Source organism: Festucalex cinctus, chromosome 9 (assembly GCF_051991245.1).
Source record: "Festucalex cinctus isolate MCC-2025b chromosome 9, RoL_Fcin_1.0, whole genome shotgun sequence".
NCBI lineage: Eukaryota > Metazoa > Chordata > Actinopteri > Syngnathiformes > Syngnathidae > Festucalex > Festucalex cinctus.
Window position 1 is genome coordinate 7982066 of NC_135419.1, and position 15974 is coordinate 7998039.

A 15974-nucleotide genomic window follows, 5' to 3' on the forward strand; every position below is an offset into this window, starting at 1 on the left:
GAATGAATTAGTTGCTGATAAAGATGCAAACTATTGATAGACGTGTGTGTTTTTTCAGGGCCGATACATTTTAGTAGTCAAGGGGACAAGGAATATTTGATTTGCTGTAAAAGAGAAAATATTAGCGTCAAAAATTTTAAAAATGTACTTTTGTTTTAATTTTAAAGTAACATATAAAGAGTAGACAGATTTATTTAAAAATTATAACAAAAATTACAGGGAACTTTCAAGGTCACGAGCATGTTAAGCTAAATTAAAAACTAAGCAAGTATAGTACTGTAAATAAAGTTTTCCAAAGTTTCAAAATACCTTCTTAATTAAAAAAACAAATAAAAATATATTTTTTTTAAAATAAAAAGTGTAGGGAGTTCACAGTGTCAGCATGACCTTTTATAAAGTGGGAATTTAAATAAATTCATAAATGAAATTGTGAATGTACCGGTAGTTAATTTTGGGTTTTCGTCAGGTTTGTTAAAAGGCTTAAAAAGATCTTCGCAGGCAGTGAAAATTTGTCTGAATATGTGTGAAATGTCTTTACATCCTGCTGAAAACTCTTAATTTCGCTACGTTCGCAAGCGTTCACTGCTCCGTGAGATGCCAGGACATGGATCATTCGTTCATTCTCAGCAGAATGCCCTTACATAAAAAGAAAGAAATTGAGTCTTGTGATACTTTTATGTAGACGACTCTTGCTTCAGCAATGCTGACTTTTTTTTTTCTTTTTTCTTTTTTTTTCTTTTTTTTTTTTTTTTTTTTTTCTTTGACATGTTTTTAGAGCGAGATACGAAACCTGGAAGATATGGACACCCAGGGACAAAAACGCACGTTGGTTCTGGCAAGAAGATTGTACAGGATGGTGAGTTTGAGAAATTGCTTTAATCGGGTCCAGGTGGGATTTTTCCTCACCATACTGTTTGTGTCACGTAAAAGCTTTAGCTCTAATGTAATGAATTTAGTATTGTCCATACATTTTATGGACATCCATCATTCAGCTATTCATACACACCATTGTTTGATCTATAGAGTATAACCTATAAACACCATTAACCACTGTTTAATACTTTAATTAATTAGGTATAAAGCCTTGATTGAAAGCCAATAATTTAACACAGCAGGATATAAGACTTTATTTACAATGGGCTTTAACTGTTCCGCTCCACAATTTCCGTCCCCATAAAACTGTGGGTGTAATCCAGTCATGTTTGGAGCAATTGCTTTCTGCTCTCTGTCTCAGGTAGTGTGCAGATATGTCAGTATGGAATGGAGAGATAACCAAGCACACTGTTTGTCGTCTCCCGCAGATAGAAGCATGGCTAATGCGCACAGAATTATCAAAGCCATCCCCTTTAGGAACGCGGAGCTATTTCCAGGGTTAGCTTCAGCACTAACATCATTACAGTCGAAAAACATTAAATGTCTCAAATCAAAGGAACGGGTAAAGGCGGGCAATATGCGAGGGTAACTCTCCCCCATGGACTATCTGCCAGTTCTGATGTTTGTGATTTTGCAGAGCTTGAAAAAGACAACTTCCGATGTAGTGTAGTCGATGTAGTGGGCCGTAATCATTTCTGATGTCACGTTGCGTGATAGGGGATGAACATTGCACTACATTTTTGTGATCAAGTATGTGTAAAATGAATGAATGGAGGTCAAGCTAAATGATTGCATTACGTTGTACCATAGCGTGGATGTAACTTTACATACTATACAAACTGTACATAGACTCCCGAAATAATGCGTTACTTCTTTAGATTGAGACTTTAACTCATTCATACATTTTCACAGAAGCAATCCAGTTCGCTCCCGGCTGTTTTACTGAATTTTGACTGATTTTGCAAGGCCCACAGAATATTGTGTGCAATTGCTATAAAAGCATGGAACCTATCAAAAGAAAAATTAAAGTCTCTTCTTTCATCAGAAAAAAAAGTATGTTTCTACCTCTTTCCGTTTTTGCAGCAATTAGCATTAGAAGAGAGCTAAGTTTCATCAGTTTTCACAAATCTATTTAAAATTCAAAGTAATTTAGCTTTTTTTCTAGATGGCTCTGGTTGATCGCCTTTGCTCTGCTGCCACCTGCTGGCCGTTTGTGTAATAACTACCATTTCTGCAGCCGTTCTTTGCAGTTGAGAGGCTGCATCAAAGCCTTCTGTATGCTCTAGCATAGAAAAGAAACAAAAAAAAACCCGTATAAATACGTCTTTGGGACACTTAACACATTAAAAAAACGTATTTACACGTTATTGGGAGCAAATGAGTTAAAATATATGTGATTCCATGTGTATACTGCTGGAGCTGGACTTGAATTTTCATATAACAGTAGGTTTTTAATCATGTTTAAGTAATAAGGAAACAAAAGCGATAGTTACAAAAGCTATGATAATTGATGTTTATTAACTATGATGCTCAAATGGTTTAATGATTTCCATAATATGCTGAGGTTTATAACTGATATCCAACGATGAAACCTTTTTCTATGCTACACTAACTTTATTACAAGGCTCCAGACGGCTGCTTAACTATCAACAGAGTTGGCGAATGGAAAACTGAACAAGAAAGAAATTAAAATGCAAATTGAAATTACAACTTCATTCTACGCGTTGTATTCTGCCGAATGGGTAATTAGAAAAAAGCAATTACGTGTTTTGATATAATTCAGTATGAGATAAGCTGCATGTCAACATAGGGTAATCTTAGTATCAACAGACATTGTCAGCAACATTGCGCTGCCTGTGACTGAATAATTGTTTTTTGTTTTTTTGTTTTTCTTTTCATCTGCATATGCACAAGGACTAATCAGCACTAATAAAGCGATGCTGGTTTGCAAATGTCAGAAATTACTGAGAAGCTTGTAGAACATACATTACATGTATAAATCGCAGTCTGGTAAGAAATATTGGAAGCTTGTTTTTTTTCCCCTTTTATTGTATCTAAATTGGATCTAAAAAAAATTATTTGCTTATGCTTATGCTTACTGCAGGAAAATGTGATCTTATTTTAGTCTTGTGCCTGGTTATCATATTATTAGCTATTGTTGCTCACAATTTTGCTTGATTGTAGCCTCAACTGTTTTTTTGTGAACAATGATGACCTTGTTTTTAGTAGTAGCAACTGGAAGAACAACTGAATAACCCGTATCTACTTATTTACACATGCATAGATATGAATTTAAACATGAAAAAAAGTTCCTTATCAAAATACTTCAAGCACCATGACCTCCCGCCGGGCACGAGAAAATAATTTTCTTCTTCTTCCGCCGTGTCAAGCATCACCTGTGCGCCTCTCGTGTGCCACATGTAAAAAGACTGAGAGGAGCCTCTTCGGTTTGTTGGGGACTCAAGACGGCTGTGTTCATCCAGCATAGAACGCCCTTTTTCAAATGTGTTCTTACGCCGACTTAACTGTGTCTGCGAAAATACCAAAACTCGGTCCAATATGCCTCCACGCAGATTTAGGCAGAGAGCTGCGCTAGACTTTTGCTGGTCACGAAAATACATCCCAGAACGTTATTATTTTGAAGACTTATTTATATACGTAATAAAATAATAGAAAAAAGAAACAATAACACACTTAACTTATTTGCTCCCAATAACGTGTAAATACGTTTTTTTTATGTTTTAAGTGTCCCAAAGACATAGTTATACGTTTTTTTTGTTTGTTTCTTTTCTATGCTAGAGCATACAGAAGGCTTTGATGCAGCCTCTCAACTGCAAAGAACGGTTGCAGAAATGGTAGTCATTACACAAACGGCCAGCAGGTGGCAGCAGAGCAAAGGAGATCAACCAGAGCCATGTAAAAAAAAAAAAAAAAAAAAAAAAGCTAAATTACTTACAATTTTGAATAGATTTGTGAAAACTGATGAAACTTAGCTCTCTTCTAATGCTAATTGCTGCAAAACGGAAACAGATAGAAACATACTTTTTTTTTCCTGATGAAAGAAGAGACTTTAATCTTTCTTTTGATAGGTTCCATGCCTTTATAGCAGTAGAACACAATATTCTGTGGGCCTTGCAAAAATCAGTCAAAATCCAGTAAAACAGCCGGGAGCGAACGGGATTGCGAAATGTGAAAATGGCTGGGAGTGAATGAGTTAATAGTTAATACTGAAATGACACCCAACCTATACTTATGATTACCAGTCGTAAAAATGTTTGAGACTTTTCCTCCTTGTTTGCCTTTCCTCCAAGCCAGCCAATCAACAAATGTTATTTTTATTGCATGTATGAGCAATTTGAGTGAAACACGTTTTGTTAAATTTACGTAAACCGTGACAATAAACAACTTCTACCTGAAATTAATCCTTCACGCTTTTCCACTTTGAAGCTGCCTTCAAAGCCTTGAATTTGCTCCTTAGTGCTCATCTAAAAAAAATACTTTGCTGCCAGCAACAAATTCCCGCCTCCGTGCATGCAGAAACTTTCACTATATTGTGTATGTTTATTGGTATTTTATATTGGTCTTGTAGTGATGATGAATATTGCGAATCACCCATCTTTTTTTCCCCCAGACTTTTTTTTTTCCCTGTGTAATTTTCCCACTAATATTCAAACTAAAGCGCACTGTTTATCGTCTCCTTTCTTCACTTACAACCACAATGATATGAATTGCCCGTGTTTTCAATAATTAATTTTCTGCATGGTAAAGCCATTCTGTCACTGCATCCTCCCAGAGGCCCCCTCTCCGTGTTTTCATCTCTCCATCATCCTTTGCTCCAGTGCCTCTCACAGGCCAGCAGTGAAACCCTGAGGAGTATTGACAATGCGGGCAGTGGAGGCAATTTTATCTCCTCGTCATCTGTTTGTCTTGTTTCCCCTCAGTAGCACCCCCGCGCCCCAGGTAAAACAGAAGAAAGCCCCTTTTAATTAGTCAAGGCCTTAAAATGATGCTTGTGTTTCGAACAACAGGCATGGATTTTTCCTCTGGGATTTTTTTTTTTAATCATCTTGTTTATTTAATTCTAAACTTGAGTCTATGATGCTTTGAGGAACAGTAGCTGAGGAGAGCCAACAGTGGATTGCAGGGTGGGAAAAAACAACATATTGTACAAATACACACATGTACACAGAGTCCAGAAATATGTTGTTGACCCAAGTCCACCTGTGTGGCAATTAATCTGAGGTCACCCTCCAGTGTCTGACAGGTCTTGTCAGCAACGTCGCCTCTTATATTGGACTGCACGTCCCAATCAATAGTCTCCATTCTTGCCTCCTAAAGGACATCCCCATGTTTTATCAAGCCTGGCTCGACAACAGAAGCACACCAAGTGACTAATATTTCAGTCGAATTAACTGCCAGTTGCAATTGTAGTAAAGTTTTACAACTTATATTGCATATTTTTATTCTCCAAGTCCTATTTGAAGTGTTGCAGCAGTTTAATGATGCTGGAGATGTGTTCCGGGTTGAATATTAATGACATTTTTTATTTTTATTTTTTTCATCCGCACAACAAATTGTCATGTTTTTAACTTGCTCTCATGAAAATTAGTGCAAAGATGCAAAAGGACTGTCACACCAAGGCAGTTAAGTGCTTCAGTACCTTCAGGACAATTGAAGAAGCTGTGACCTTGTGTACTAAGTTTTAAATTCTGAGTTAATTGGATGCCATAAAAGTGCTAAATGATTGTATGGTCTGTTTCGATTCATCCAGACTCTTAAGTTTGAATGACACACAACATTTGTTCATGCCATTTGAAGGGGACGTCGGTATTTTAAACCGGTTGTTTAATACTGCATTTGAATTCATAATGTGTAAATAATGTCTCAAGAGGTGTCTTGAGATATGAGTTGATTTTTTTGTTTGTAACCCTCACCACACGTTACTGAAGACACTGCAATCATCGTAGCCTAATGAAATAAATGGAAATGCTAACCTTGTGTGTTAGCATTAAGCTAGTGGAAAGCAAAGTTATGTGGTTGTTTTGAATACACAATGTGGAATTATCTTGTTTTATGTTTAGTTTGACAGTAAACTTTAAATGTGAGTGCAGAAAGCCTCTTTTTTTTTTTTAAAGAATTGTTTATCTGTCAAACTGCCGCTTGTTGTGAAGTGAGTTGAGTTCACTGCCCGTACAGTGCTCGTATGTTGTATTCTTGCTCATAAGTCAAAGTAAAAAAAAAATCTGCCAAAAACTCCTCATATCTCCAACCACTTATAAACTATAATGTTATTATAGTTTTGATTTGATTTACATACTTCATCATTGCTATGTTAGTTTTAATCCATTTGAAGGCACCGGTAAAGGTTAAACTTGATGTAACCTGACTGGTTCACTAAAAAGGTTTTACTTGGGAAATGTGCTTGCCATTCCCATAATTTTATTCTTTCTGCCTCTGCTTGCCTTACCAGTTACTGTGAACCTTTTTTCCTTACTGTATATGTAAATCAATATAGTTTCTCTTGATCTGAATGAATATCTGCAATATGACTTGTCAGTCAGGCTATGACTGTCATGCATCATTGCACATGAATGAGAATAAAGTTATATCCTGTATTAAAATAAGAGCACATAACGGTGAAGGAAGGTCGGAGCCTAGATTTGACAGTGAGCGGTAGATTAATAAACCTTATCTTTTACCTCTTTGGAGCTTCTCTCATTTGTAGCTTTCCCCATTCTCTAAAATGTACTGTATATCTCCTCATTTCAGCTGCATAAACCGTACGTCTTCCAAACCGCAGCAGGTGCAAACACATTTGAAAGCTTCTTTCACAGCTTAATTAACTCAGCGGCCCTATTTTCGTGCCACCGCAAGTCTAGTGCAAAGCGCAGTCTAACTATGCACCTGACGGGGGATTTCTTTCATTGGGTGTTTTCATGGATGAGGGCAGGTAGAAAAGGGGTGTTTGCGCCATTGTGGAAGTCAAACCAGCTAACTTGTTTCCTGTTTAATGGAAGCAGCTGCACTTGGAGACTGGCTTCCACCCTGATCGTTAGTGGCCATGTGTGATTTTTTTTTTTTTATCTCTGTGTTTATTAATTTATTTCTGACATGATTCAGAGTGTTTGATACATGATGTCATATTTCTGAATGATATCAAATGGCATCTGCCAGGGCTGTGCAATTAATCGAAATGCAATTACAATTTCAATTATTACACTCCACAATTATAAAATTGGCATAATCATAAACAAGAATACAAAATTATTAACATTATACATGTGCACCTTTTTAATTTTGAAATGACTAGTTTAATAAATCTTGTTTGGTCGAAAAAGAACTTGCGTAATTATAATGTTTCAAAGAAATGTATTTGTCTTATTATTATTTTTTTTTTTTACGTTTAAACATTTTCTTTTGTTGTACCAAAAAAAAAAAAAAAAAAAACCTGATTGTCCCAATCGTGATTTCAATTATTATCAAGTTAATTGTGATTAACTGCGATTGGTTGGCAACCAGTCCAGGGCGTCCCCCGCCTACTGCCCAGAGCCAGCTGAGATAGGCGCCAGCAGCCCCCGCGACCCTTGTGAGGAATAAGCGGTCAAGAAAATGGATGGATGGATTAATTGTGATTAATATTTTCTTCATAATCAAGCCACCCTAAAATCTGCCTTCATCTCCATTAAATCCAGCAAAATTGCGTTACACCACTTGCACCACAACTTAGACCTGCTCCAAGCTGGTCTAAGGTCCAGTTACTTTCTGTCACCAAATTGTCAGTTGCACTGGTGTTGTGTAAAAGAAAATACCTGCCATATTCCCGAACACGGTAACTAGACTTTCCCTGCCACGAAAATCGAAACACAACAGCTTTTACGCCAAGCACATGAGTGTTGTCTACGAAAATATAGCCCAACATGTTTTGGTTTTCAGAGAAAAGTTCTGACTGAGTCATTGTCGTCATATGATGTGTTGAGTGTGAGTATATTATGTGTGGCTGAGATAAAACCCCTCATTTGTGTTGCTTTGTCTTTATTTCCAATTTGTCTCAGTGCAGAGGTCACACACTAATCCTTAATTGTCCTCCAATCATCTGTTGGCTGGATTCAAACTTCATCTTTCTGCCTTCTCATCCTCTTAACTCCTCTTGCCCTCTTTGCTACACTCGTCTGTCACTCCCCTGTGGTGATAAAGTCATTTTGAAGTGAAGTGATATAAGATGGCTTTTCCCGGCACTGATAGATGGAGGTGAGGACATTTCCAAATAACCAAGTGATGGAAAGACACCACGACACGCCTGCAGGCGTCGGGTTTTTAAAACGTGTTTTTGTGTCAGTGTGTTACACAGATCGTATGAAATAAGATAGGGTACTATATAGTATGAGATTATCTAACTGTGTGGGTTCAGACTACTATCAAGATACAAAAAGCCATGAAATATTTGACAGTCACAAGTACTTGGTGGTTTTGCAAAACGATTTTACTGAGAGTAAAGCCATCATAATCGCGTCACTGTCTTTGGCAGTAATGCTGATAAAGTGGCTTGTAAACAGTGGTGCATTGTGGGATCAGGTCAGAAAGTAGTTTGATCTCATCAGATGCCAGCTGGGGCTCGAATACAAGCCATTATCCTCCTCCTAATGAAGACAAGGACGTTCATTTTTATATGATGCTAGCAGTAACATGGCAAGGACTTGTGAAGGCTTTCTCTCTAATTAGCCATCCTGAAAAAGACGTTGCAGTTGCGAACATTTTTTATTTATTTTTAAACCTGATCAGCTCTCATTGTATTTGCATGCATACATTTTAATAACTTTTGAATGAATTTGTTTCACTAGGTGTGTCGTGCAATCTGTGTGCATATAAATGAAATATACATAAATGTCCAATAATGTTGATATAGGCACTAATTTGGAATTGAGCACTAATAACATCTTACCAATACCTGGTACCAGTACTTGGCCATCCCTAATATTAACTGTACACTGTATACATATAGACATGGGCTGTTTTGGATGTGTTTGGTACGAGAGATGAATTAGTAAATTCATTTTTGACAGAAAATGAATCATGTCAATCAGTATACATGTGCCACATTTCATCCGTAGAAAGCCTTGAGAGAATGAGAGAAATGTGGGGAACCCCATCAGAACATGAAGGGCTAGCAAGGAAGCTAATGACTTAAAACTAGTGCGCCTCATGGACCCGTTGGGACTCTTGTCACCCCACGACCCGTCACTGATCCTGTGATAGACGGTGAGAAACATGGAGGGACAAAAATAACAAATATCCCATGGTGCATTATGCCTCACGCAAACAACTGCCTTGCCGCCGGAAACTGTGTAAATGTATCCTCATCTACACGTCTCCATTTTGCAGGTGGTGTTCTTTTCTTTGTTTTCTTTATTTATGCGGGTGTAAGCAAAGAGTTACTTTTTTGGGATGGGTTTAAAAAACGGAGTCATCTATAGAATCTATTTTCCTATTCAAGCCCGAACTGAACCCTTTGTTTGAAATGTTTATTTCAAATATATCAACATTATTTTAATACATACCGTATTTTCCGCACTATAAGGCGCACCTAAAAGCCTTTGATTTTTTCAAAAGCTGACCTTGCGCCTTATAATCCAGTGCGTCTTATATATGGATCAATATTGAGATGCAACAAGCCTCGCTGTCAAGACGCTATCGGTGACCCTGCACGATCGGTGACGTGCATGCACAGAAGATCCCGCCATCTTGGATCGCTAGCTAATACTAATACTTTACCTCAGAGAAAACAATAAAACAGCTGTTTTTTTCATTTTGGGTGTGAATGGAGTTGCCAGAAAGCTGGTTTGTAATCTATTAATAAAGTTTGACTGACCTATCTGACTGTTTTGTTGACATTCCCTTTAGCGCAGCACCATCTAATGGATGCATAACGTAACCGCAGCCTCTGCTGTAGCGCCTTATATATGGAAAAAGTTTTAAAATGTCATTCATTGAAGGTGCGCCTTATAATGCGGTGCACCTTATAGTGCGGAAAATACGGTACATAAAACATGCATAAAGAAAACCATAAAACTAACCAAAACAAAGAAGGAAATAGCAAACAAACAAGCAGCAAATAAACCCTTGAGAATCGCAATTGAATTGATTGAGGAAATTAGAATCGATAACCAGCTACTTTGATTTTCCACAAAAGCTCCAGTTTTGTTTCTTCTGTCCAGAGCTCAAGCTCAGGTTATTCTTGAAACAAAAACATATTTTTCTGCCTTCATTTTGAATCTCCCTCAAATATATTCGCTATTTCCCTCCTTAGGTTCTGACACCACTAAGGACCCATGTCTGAAAGTGCGCTGCCCCCCTCACAAGGTGTGTGTCAGCCATGACTACCAAACAGCCACATGCACCAATCACAAGCAGCCGACTCACAGGTAAGAAACTGCTACAAGTATTTGGCCCATTATGCGCGGTTGGTTTAAGAAAGCTGGCAAGTCGCTATTCCACAAGACTCTGCAGATAGTCGGGAAATGACTCCTCTCTGCTTCACTGAAATGCTTAAACATATTTGCAAAAGCAATTAATTCTTGTCAAACAATGCACTTATTTGTAGACTCTGCGCGCTCAGTCAACTGACAATCAGCTCTAATTTGTTTGTGCTTTCAACCTTGCAGTGATCCCAATTTTAACACTTTTCTTCCAAAATGTTTCATCTTAAAAAGTCATGATCCCCCACACTGCATCTGAAAGTAATTTTTTGTCACTTTTCTGCCTTCTGTCATTGGTTTTAATTGATTTCTCATTAGCTTCTAAGTCATTAGCTTCTAAATCAATTTGTTTTGATCCTTCCCCCTCATATTGAACTCATAACACATCCAATTTACCGCTTAATGCATCACATGATTCCAATGCAATCTGTATTTTGCGAACGCATCACTCACTTAAGCCGCAGACCGTAAAATAATTTTAGCCTGGTTTAAATTGTTTTCATGAGCCTTCTTATTTCATCATTTCTGGTTCAATAACTGTGTGGCTTTATGAATGCCATTGAGGATTTTATTTGAGCTGATGGCTTCTCATAAACGCGCACCCCATGCTGACTTGCACTGTTTATTTTGTACTTTTGGCAACATGCTTTGGTGTTTAAAAAAAAAAAATAAAAGTCCACTTTTTCCATCCTTCCATCCTACACGTCCGGGTGTTTTGATTGATTGATTGATTTTTATTTTTTATTTTTTTTAAAGAAAGAAGTGGGTGAGCTTTTTGCGTACCTCACTTCTTGATCATTCAAATAAGGGGAAGCGGAATTTAGCCCACTGGTGCTCCCAAACCGCCGACTTGGTCACGGCTCGGGTTTGATCAGAAAAAGCAGCGTTGTTCAAACACAACTTACAGCACCATTTTAACAACCTCTCCTGAACCAATGCAATAACAAATCCTGTTGGTATTTTTATAGCATACTAATTCACCTGCGCCACCGCCAAAATGTCACCCAGCCAGCTTGATTTCCTCGCAGCTCGGGATGGGAGGGAATGTTAAGTGCTACGTGAACTTGTTCCGAACCGGCTACAGGATGCTGGCTTGTTGTTGTAGCCAAAGTTTTTCCTTCCGCCAAACAGAGCCATATTTCTAAGTTACTACTCAGCTTCCGGGTGAATTTTCAGAATGAACTTTTAAGTGCACTATAATCTTTAAAAGTCAACCTAATTTGACTGTCTATAAACGTTTTAATACACGTCCATCTGTTCCATGATTGCGCAACTTTCTGTTCTCTAACAAGGAGCAGCAGCAAAATTCACAACAGGTGTTGGATCCAAGAATCAATTAGTTATTTTTCTGGTTTAATTAATTTTGGTATTTAAACAGACCTTGAACATGCTGTTCACATTTTGATATCATTTGCGATCAAGACAGCACCAAATAACTAATCAGCAGCACCTTGCTATCAAAAGACTTTAAAGAGGAGAGCCTCAGAGGAAAGCGGCCAATAAGCATGAAATGTCACACCGGGCTTATGCCCAAGCGACCAACATGCAGCTAGTTTGTTGTCTGTCTATCCGTAAGAACTTAACATAAAGTTCTCGTGTTTATTGATTTAACTTTAGACATTTCGATAAGCATCCAGCAACACTTGAAAAAGCCCGACTGAGGTTTCCAGTGATAATTCTTACCCACCTCTGTCCTGCTGTGAGGAGGCTGTAGTACCGTGAAATTAGAGCTTTTCCAAATTGGTGCAGCATGGGAGATCTCAGCAGTACGCTGGAGCAATGCGCAACGTGAGAAATCAAAAAGAAGAGAGAGAATATTTCCTCTACATTATTTTATGATAATGTGCTTAGTACATGTGTCCAGTCATCTTCACTTAATTTTCAAAGTGAAATTTCTAAGACTGACCCAATCATTTTTGGGGTGATGGAGGTACAATATTTACGGCATACTTCATAATGTATGCCAGCTGTATACAGTTTCCTGTATCTGTCAGTAGTGTTTTATTCATTGAGTTTGTGTTCTCAGTTCTGCCGTTATAATTAGTGGTTAACTCATTTGCTCCCAATAACGTGTAAATACGTTTTTTTTAAATGTTCTAAGTGTCCCAAAGACGTATTTATACGTTTTTTTTTTTTTTTTTTTTTTTTTTTTATGCTAGAGCATACAGAAGGCTTTGATGCAGCCTCTCAACTGCAAAGAACGGTTCCAGAAATGGTAGTCATTACACAAACGGCCAGCAGGTGGCAGCAGAGCAAAGGAGATCAACCAGGGCCATCTAGAAAAAAAAAGCTCAATTACTTACGATTTTGAATAGATTTGTGAAAACTGATGAAACTTAGCTCTTTTCTAATGCTAATTGCTGCAAAACGGAAACAGGGAGAAACATACTTTTTTTTCCTAATGAAAGAAGAGACTTTAATCTTTCTTTTGATAGGTTCCATGCTTTTATAGCAATAGAACACAATACTCTGTGGGCCTTGCAAAATCAGTCCAAATCCAGTAAAACAGCCGGGAGCGAACGGGACTGCTTCTGTGAAAATGGCTGGGAGTGAATGAGTTAATAGACTGTATCTGAAGGTACATCACCTTATATTTTCAGCCAATTTCCCATTATAATATCTGCAAAAAGGACTGGAATCACTGTGTTATGCATGCCAGGCCAGCTGTTGGCCGTGGCACTTTGTAAAGAAACGATTCGCACATATTTACCAATCACTTTCTCTATTCATTGGACTAGCCTTCAATTCCAAACATGTGAATACATATTTAATCAAGTCACATTACTGGACAGAGTTTAACTTTGCTGAAAAAAGCTGCAGCTCCTTAAATATGTTAGTTTTCTACTAATGACATGGTGCTATTTATTGTTTGTTTGTTGAACAAATGCTTAGCAGCAATACCTTCTCGCCTTGGAAGTTTATAACTGCTTGCACTGTATTGATTTTGTTTTTCTTGAAGACAAACATTGGTGCTTTTTCTTGTCACGTAGTGTGAAAGCCCGGAAAGGCAGCTTGGGTCACAAGCACAGGCTTGAAGCGGGCACTCACGGGAACTGTAAAGTGTGCTCATCGCTCCGTTCAAATCCAGTGTGTGGCTCCGATGGACACACCTACTCCTCCAAGGTAAAATACCCTGATATTCCTTTTTTTCCCCAATAAAAAAAAAAAAAAAAAAAAAAATCATGTTTATGATATGGGTAGAGGGAAATCAAATATTTGGATGAGACAGCAGTCCATTGCATGCTAGCATAAGAGACCCTATAATTACATTTCGGTTTGCATTTTCGAGTAAAAATGAATGCAGGACCTAGTTTGGTTGCAGTATTTCCACCCAGGACTTTACTATAAGTACAGAAATTTTTATTTGTGTGGTTCTCTGTGTTGCGATTATTGGAGGACCCCACAACACAAAACGACCAAAACTGTTAAATGCCCCTTTTTTAATATTCATGTGAGGCGTCTGCCAAAAAAATAAGATAAAAAAATCTTTTAAGATTTGAGAAATCCTTATGTGTATACCTGACCTTAGAGGGAAGAGAAAAAGAAACGCTCCTGACTTATCCACGGAGGCCAAAAGAAGAAGAAGAAGAAATCCCTGTGCTCTCTGTGGCAATTGACTTCGAATAGTTGAGTCGGTTAGCAGGCGGACTGATGGGCCCTCTTACCCCGACGTACTCTTCTCAGCAGTGAGCTGCTTTGTCACAGTCTAATCCATGCTATATTATTACATTACATGCCCCACTCATTACAACCACACACTCACGCACACACTCTGCATCATATTAAGAAGACAGTGCTCGCATTTCCCGAGACACCTCAGTGAAGTCCATTACTCCTCTCCTCTATTTTTACTCGTATGACTCCGGTGCTAAAACACAGTTTCATTAAAACCACATTAACCCCTGGAGAGTGACAACTATAAAGATTCATGGGGCGTCTCTGTGTGCAGACTGTGACTGGGGGAGGTCATCCATCCATTTCCGAGACTGTCTCGCTTACTGTCTCCCTCTCCAGGCAGCTAATTCAATATTTTGACAGAAGTACAGACTTGTACTTTTCATCAACAAATGTCGTTAAAGGCGGGCCATCGTCTAGGTCTTTTTTCAACGGAAAAACACTTGGGTCACTCAATAACAGAGGAAAGACATAAATATGGATTATGAGTAAAATTTGAAGAGTAATTTCAAAAACACCCCTCAATAAAGTTAACTCATTCACTGCCATTGACGGAAAAAGACGTCGAATGATGCATTTTTTTTTTTTGCTGGTCTGGCAATGAATGTATTAATGGGTGGGTCCCAAATGGGTACTAAAAAAGAAAAAAAAAATTACTTTTTGAGCTACGCTTTACCTACACACGATGTGAATGGCATGTAATAAGCTAGTTTGGTTATTGGCATAGGAAGGATTTGGTCATATGGCACAAAAAGATGCACTTAGCGATTTATTTACTGTTTGCATTGTATCGTTGAAAATCAATTATGACATTGGAATGTTAGTGTAGATTAATGATTACAGATGAGACAATAACACTTTATAACTTGCAGAGAAATTTTGATTACGTCACCATACTCGCCCTGTCATGTCAAATATTTAAAGTGCACCACAGGTTGGATTGGCTTTTATTTGGAAAATTATTTAAAAATATATATATATTTTCACAGGCATGTGTAAAAAAATATTACCTTGGATAGGGCATTTGATTTACTGCCAAGATTTAAGTGTCTAAAAAAAATTGTTATTGAACATCACTAATTTTTTAGCATTAAGAAATGAATTGAAACTGGAAAAGAGTCACAGTCAAATGTTCTAAAGCACATAGAAAAGATAACTTCTGTAGAAGATGATGGAAAAAAAACATAAAATATGCTTTGGGTGATTATGACTGAAATGTCAGCAGCACTATCAAAAAGTGAAAGCCAGGATTCTTGTTTTGTTGTTGTTGTAGTTCTAATATTTTGCTATGCAGAGTCATGTTCTGCAAAATGAAACAAAAACAAATGATATAACCCATCCCAGGTGTCATTTGTCCGAGAAGAAGTCAGAATTACTTACTCCTCTCTTACCTAAGATGAGATATATTCCGTCCAATTGCGTTCTGAAGCATTGCATTAGGGTTTGTGCTGCAGTGAAGAAGAATTGAACGCCACTGCATGGCCATCTTAGCTTCTAATGTTAGTTCCGGTATGGCACTTCTGCCACAAGAAGAATGACGACTCCTAACAGCAAAGTTTCTCCCTAATCAGCTTCAACTAAGTTTTATTATTGCACAGCAGAACATAATTTCAGTGGCGTTACGTCATTCCTGCCTGTCAAGCCTACATTACTTCTGTAAAGCCTTTTTTCAGCAAAAAGTGAACTGCAGCATGTCATTGAAGATGTGTGGGAAACCAACCAAAATGAGGCTGTTTTGTGCTTGCCCACTTAAAAGAAAATTGTGTAACTAGATGTCTTTATGTAAGTTGGGAAAAAAATTGAAAAGAAAACAAAGAATAAAGGAACCCCACCCTTGACTAAATTAATTAAATTTCAGTAAGTATTTAGAGCACCTGGGGAAAGAAATATGTTTAATATCCATAATAACGTTTTGTTTCCTTTTGTTTCCCTTTGCCACAAGAGACACACTTT

General features: G+C 37.7%; 1 protein-coding gene across 2 annotated transcripts in view; it reads left to right on the forward strand.

Annotated features, from left to right (window-relative positions):
* The window catches only part of spock1 (SPARC (osteonectin), cwcv and kazal like domains proteoglycan 1), a 70606-nt gene that overhangs the window by 42525 nt on the left and 12107 nt on the right, over positions 1-15974 (forward strand). For both annotated transcript variants that reach the window (XM_077532051.1, XM_077532052.1), the window contains exons 4-6: positions 776-856; positions 10178-10292; positions 13337-13469. In XM_077532051.1, coding sequence (XP_077388177.1) covers positions 776-856; positions 10178-10292; positions 13337-13469 — 329 coding nt within the window. The remainder of the gene's footprint in view (positions 1-775; positions 857-10177; positions 10293-13336; positions 13470-15974) is intronic.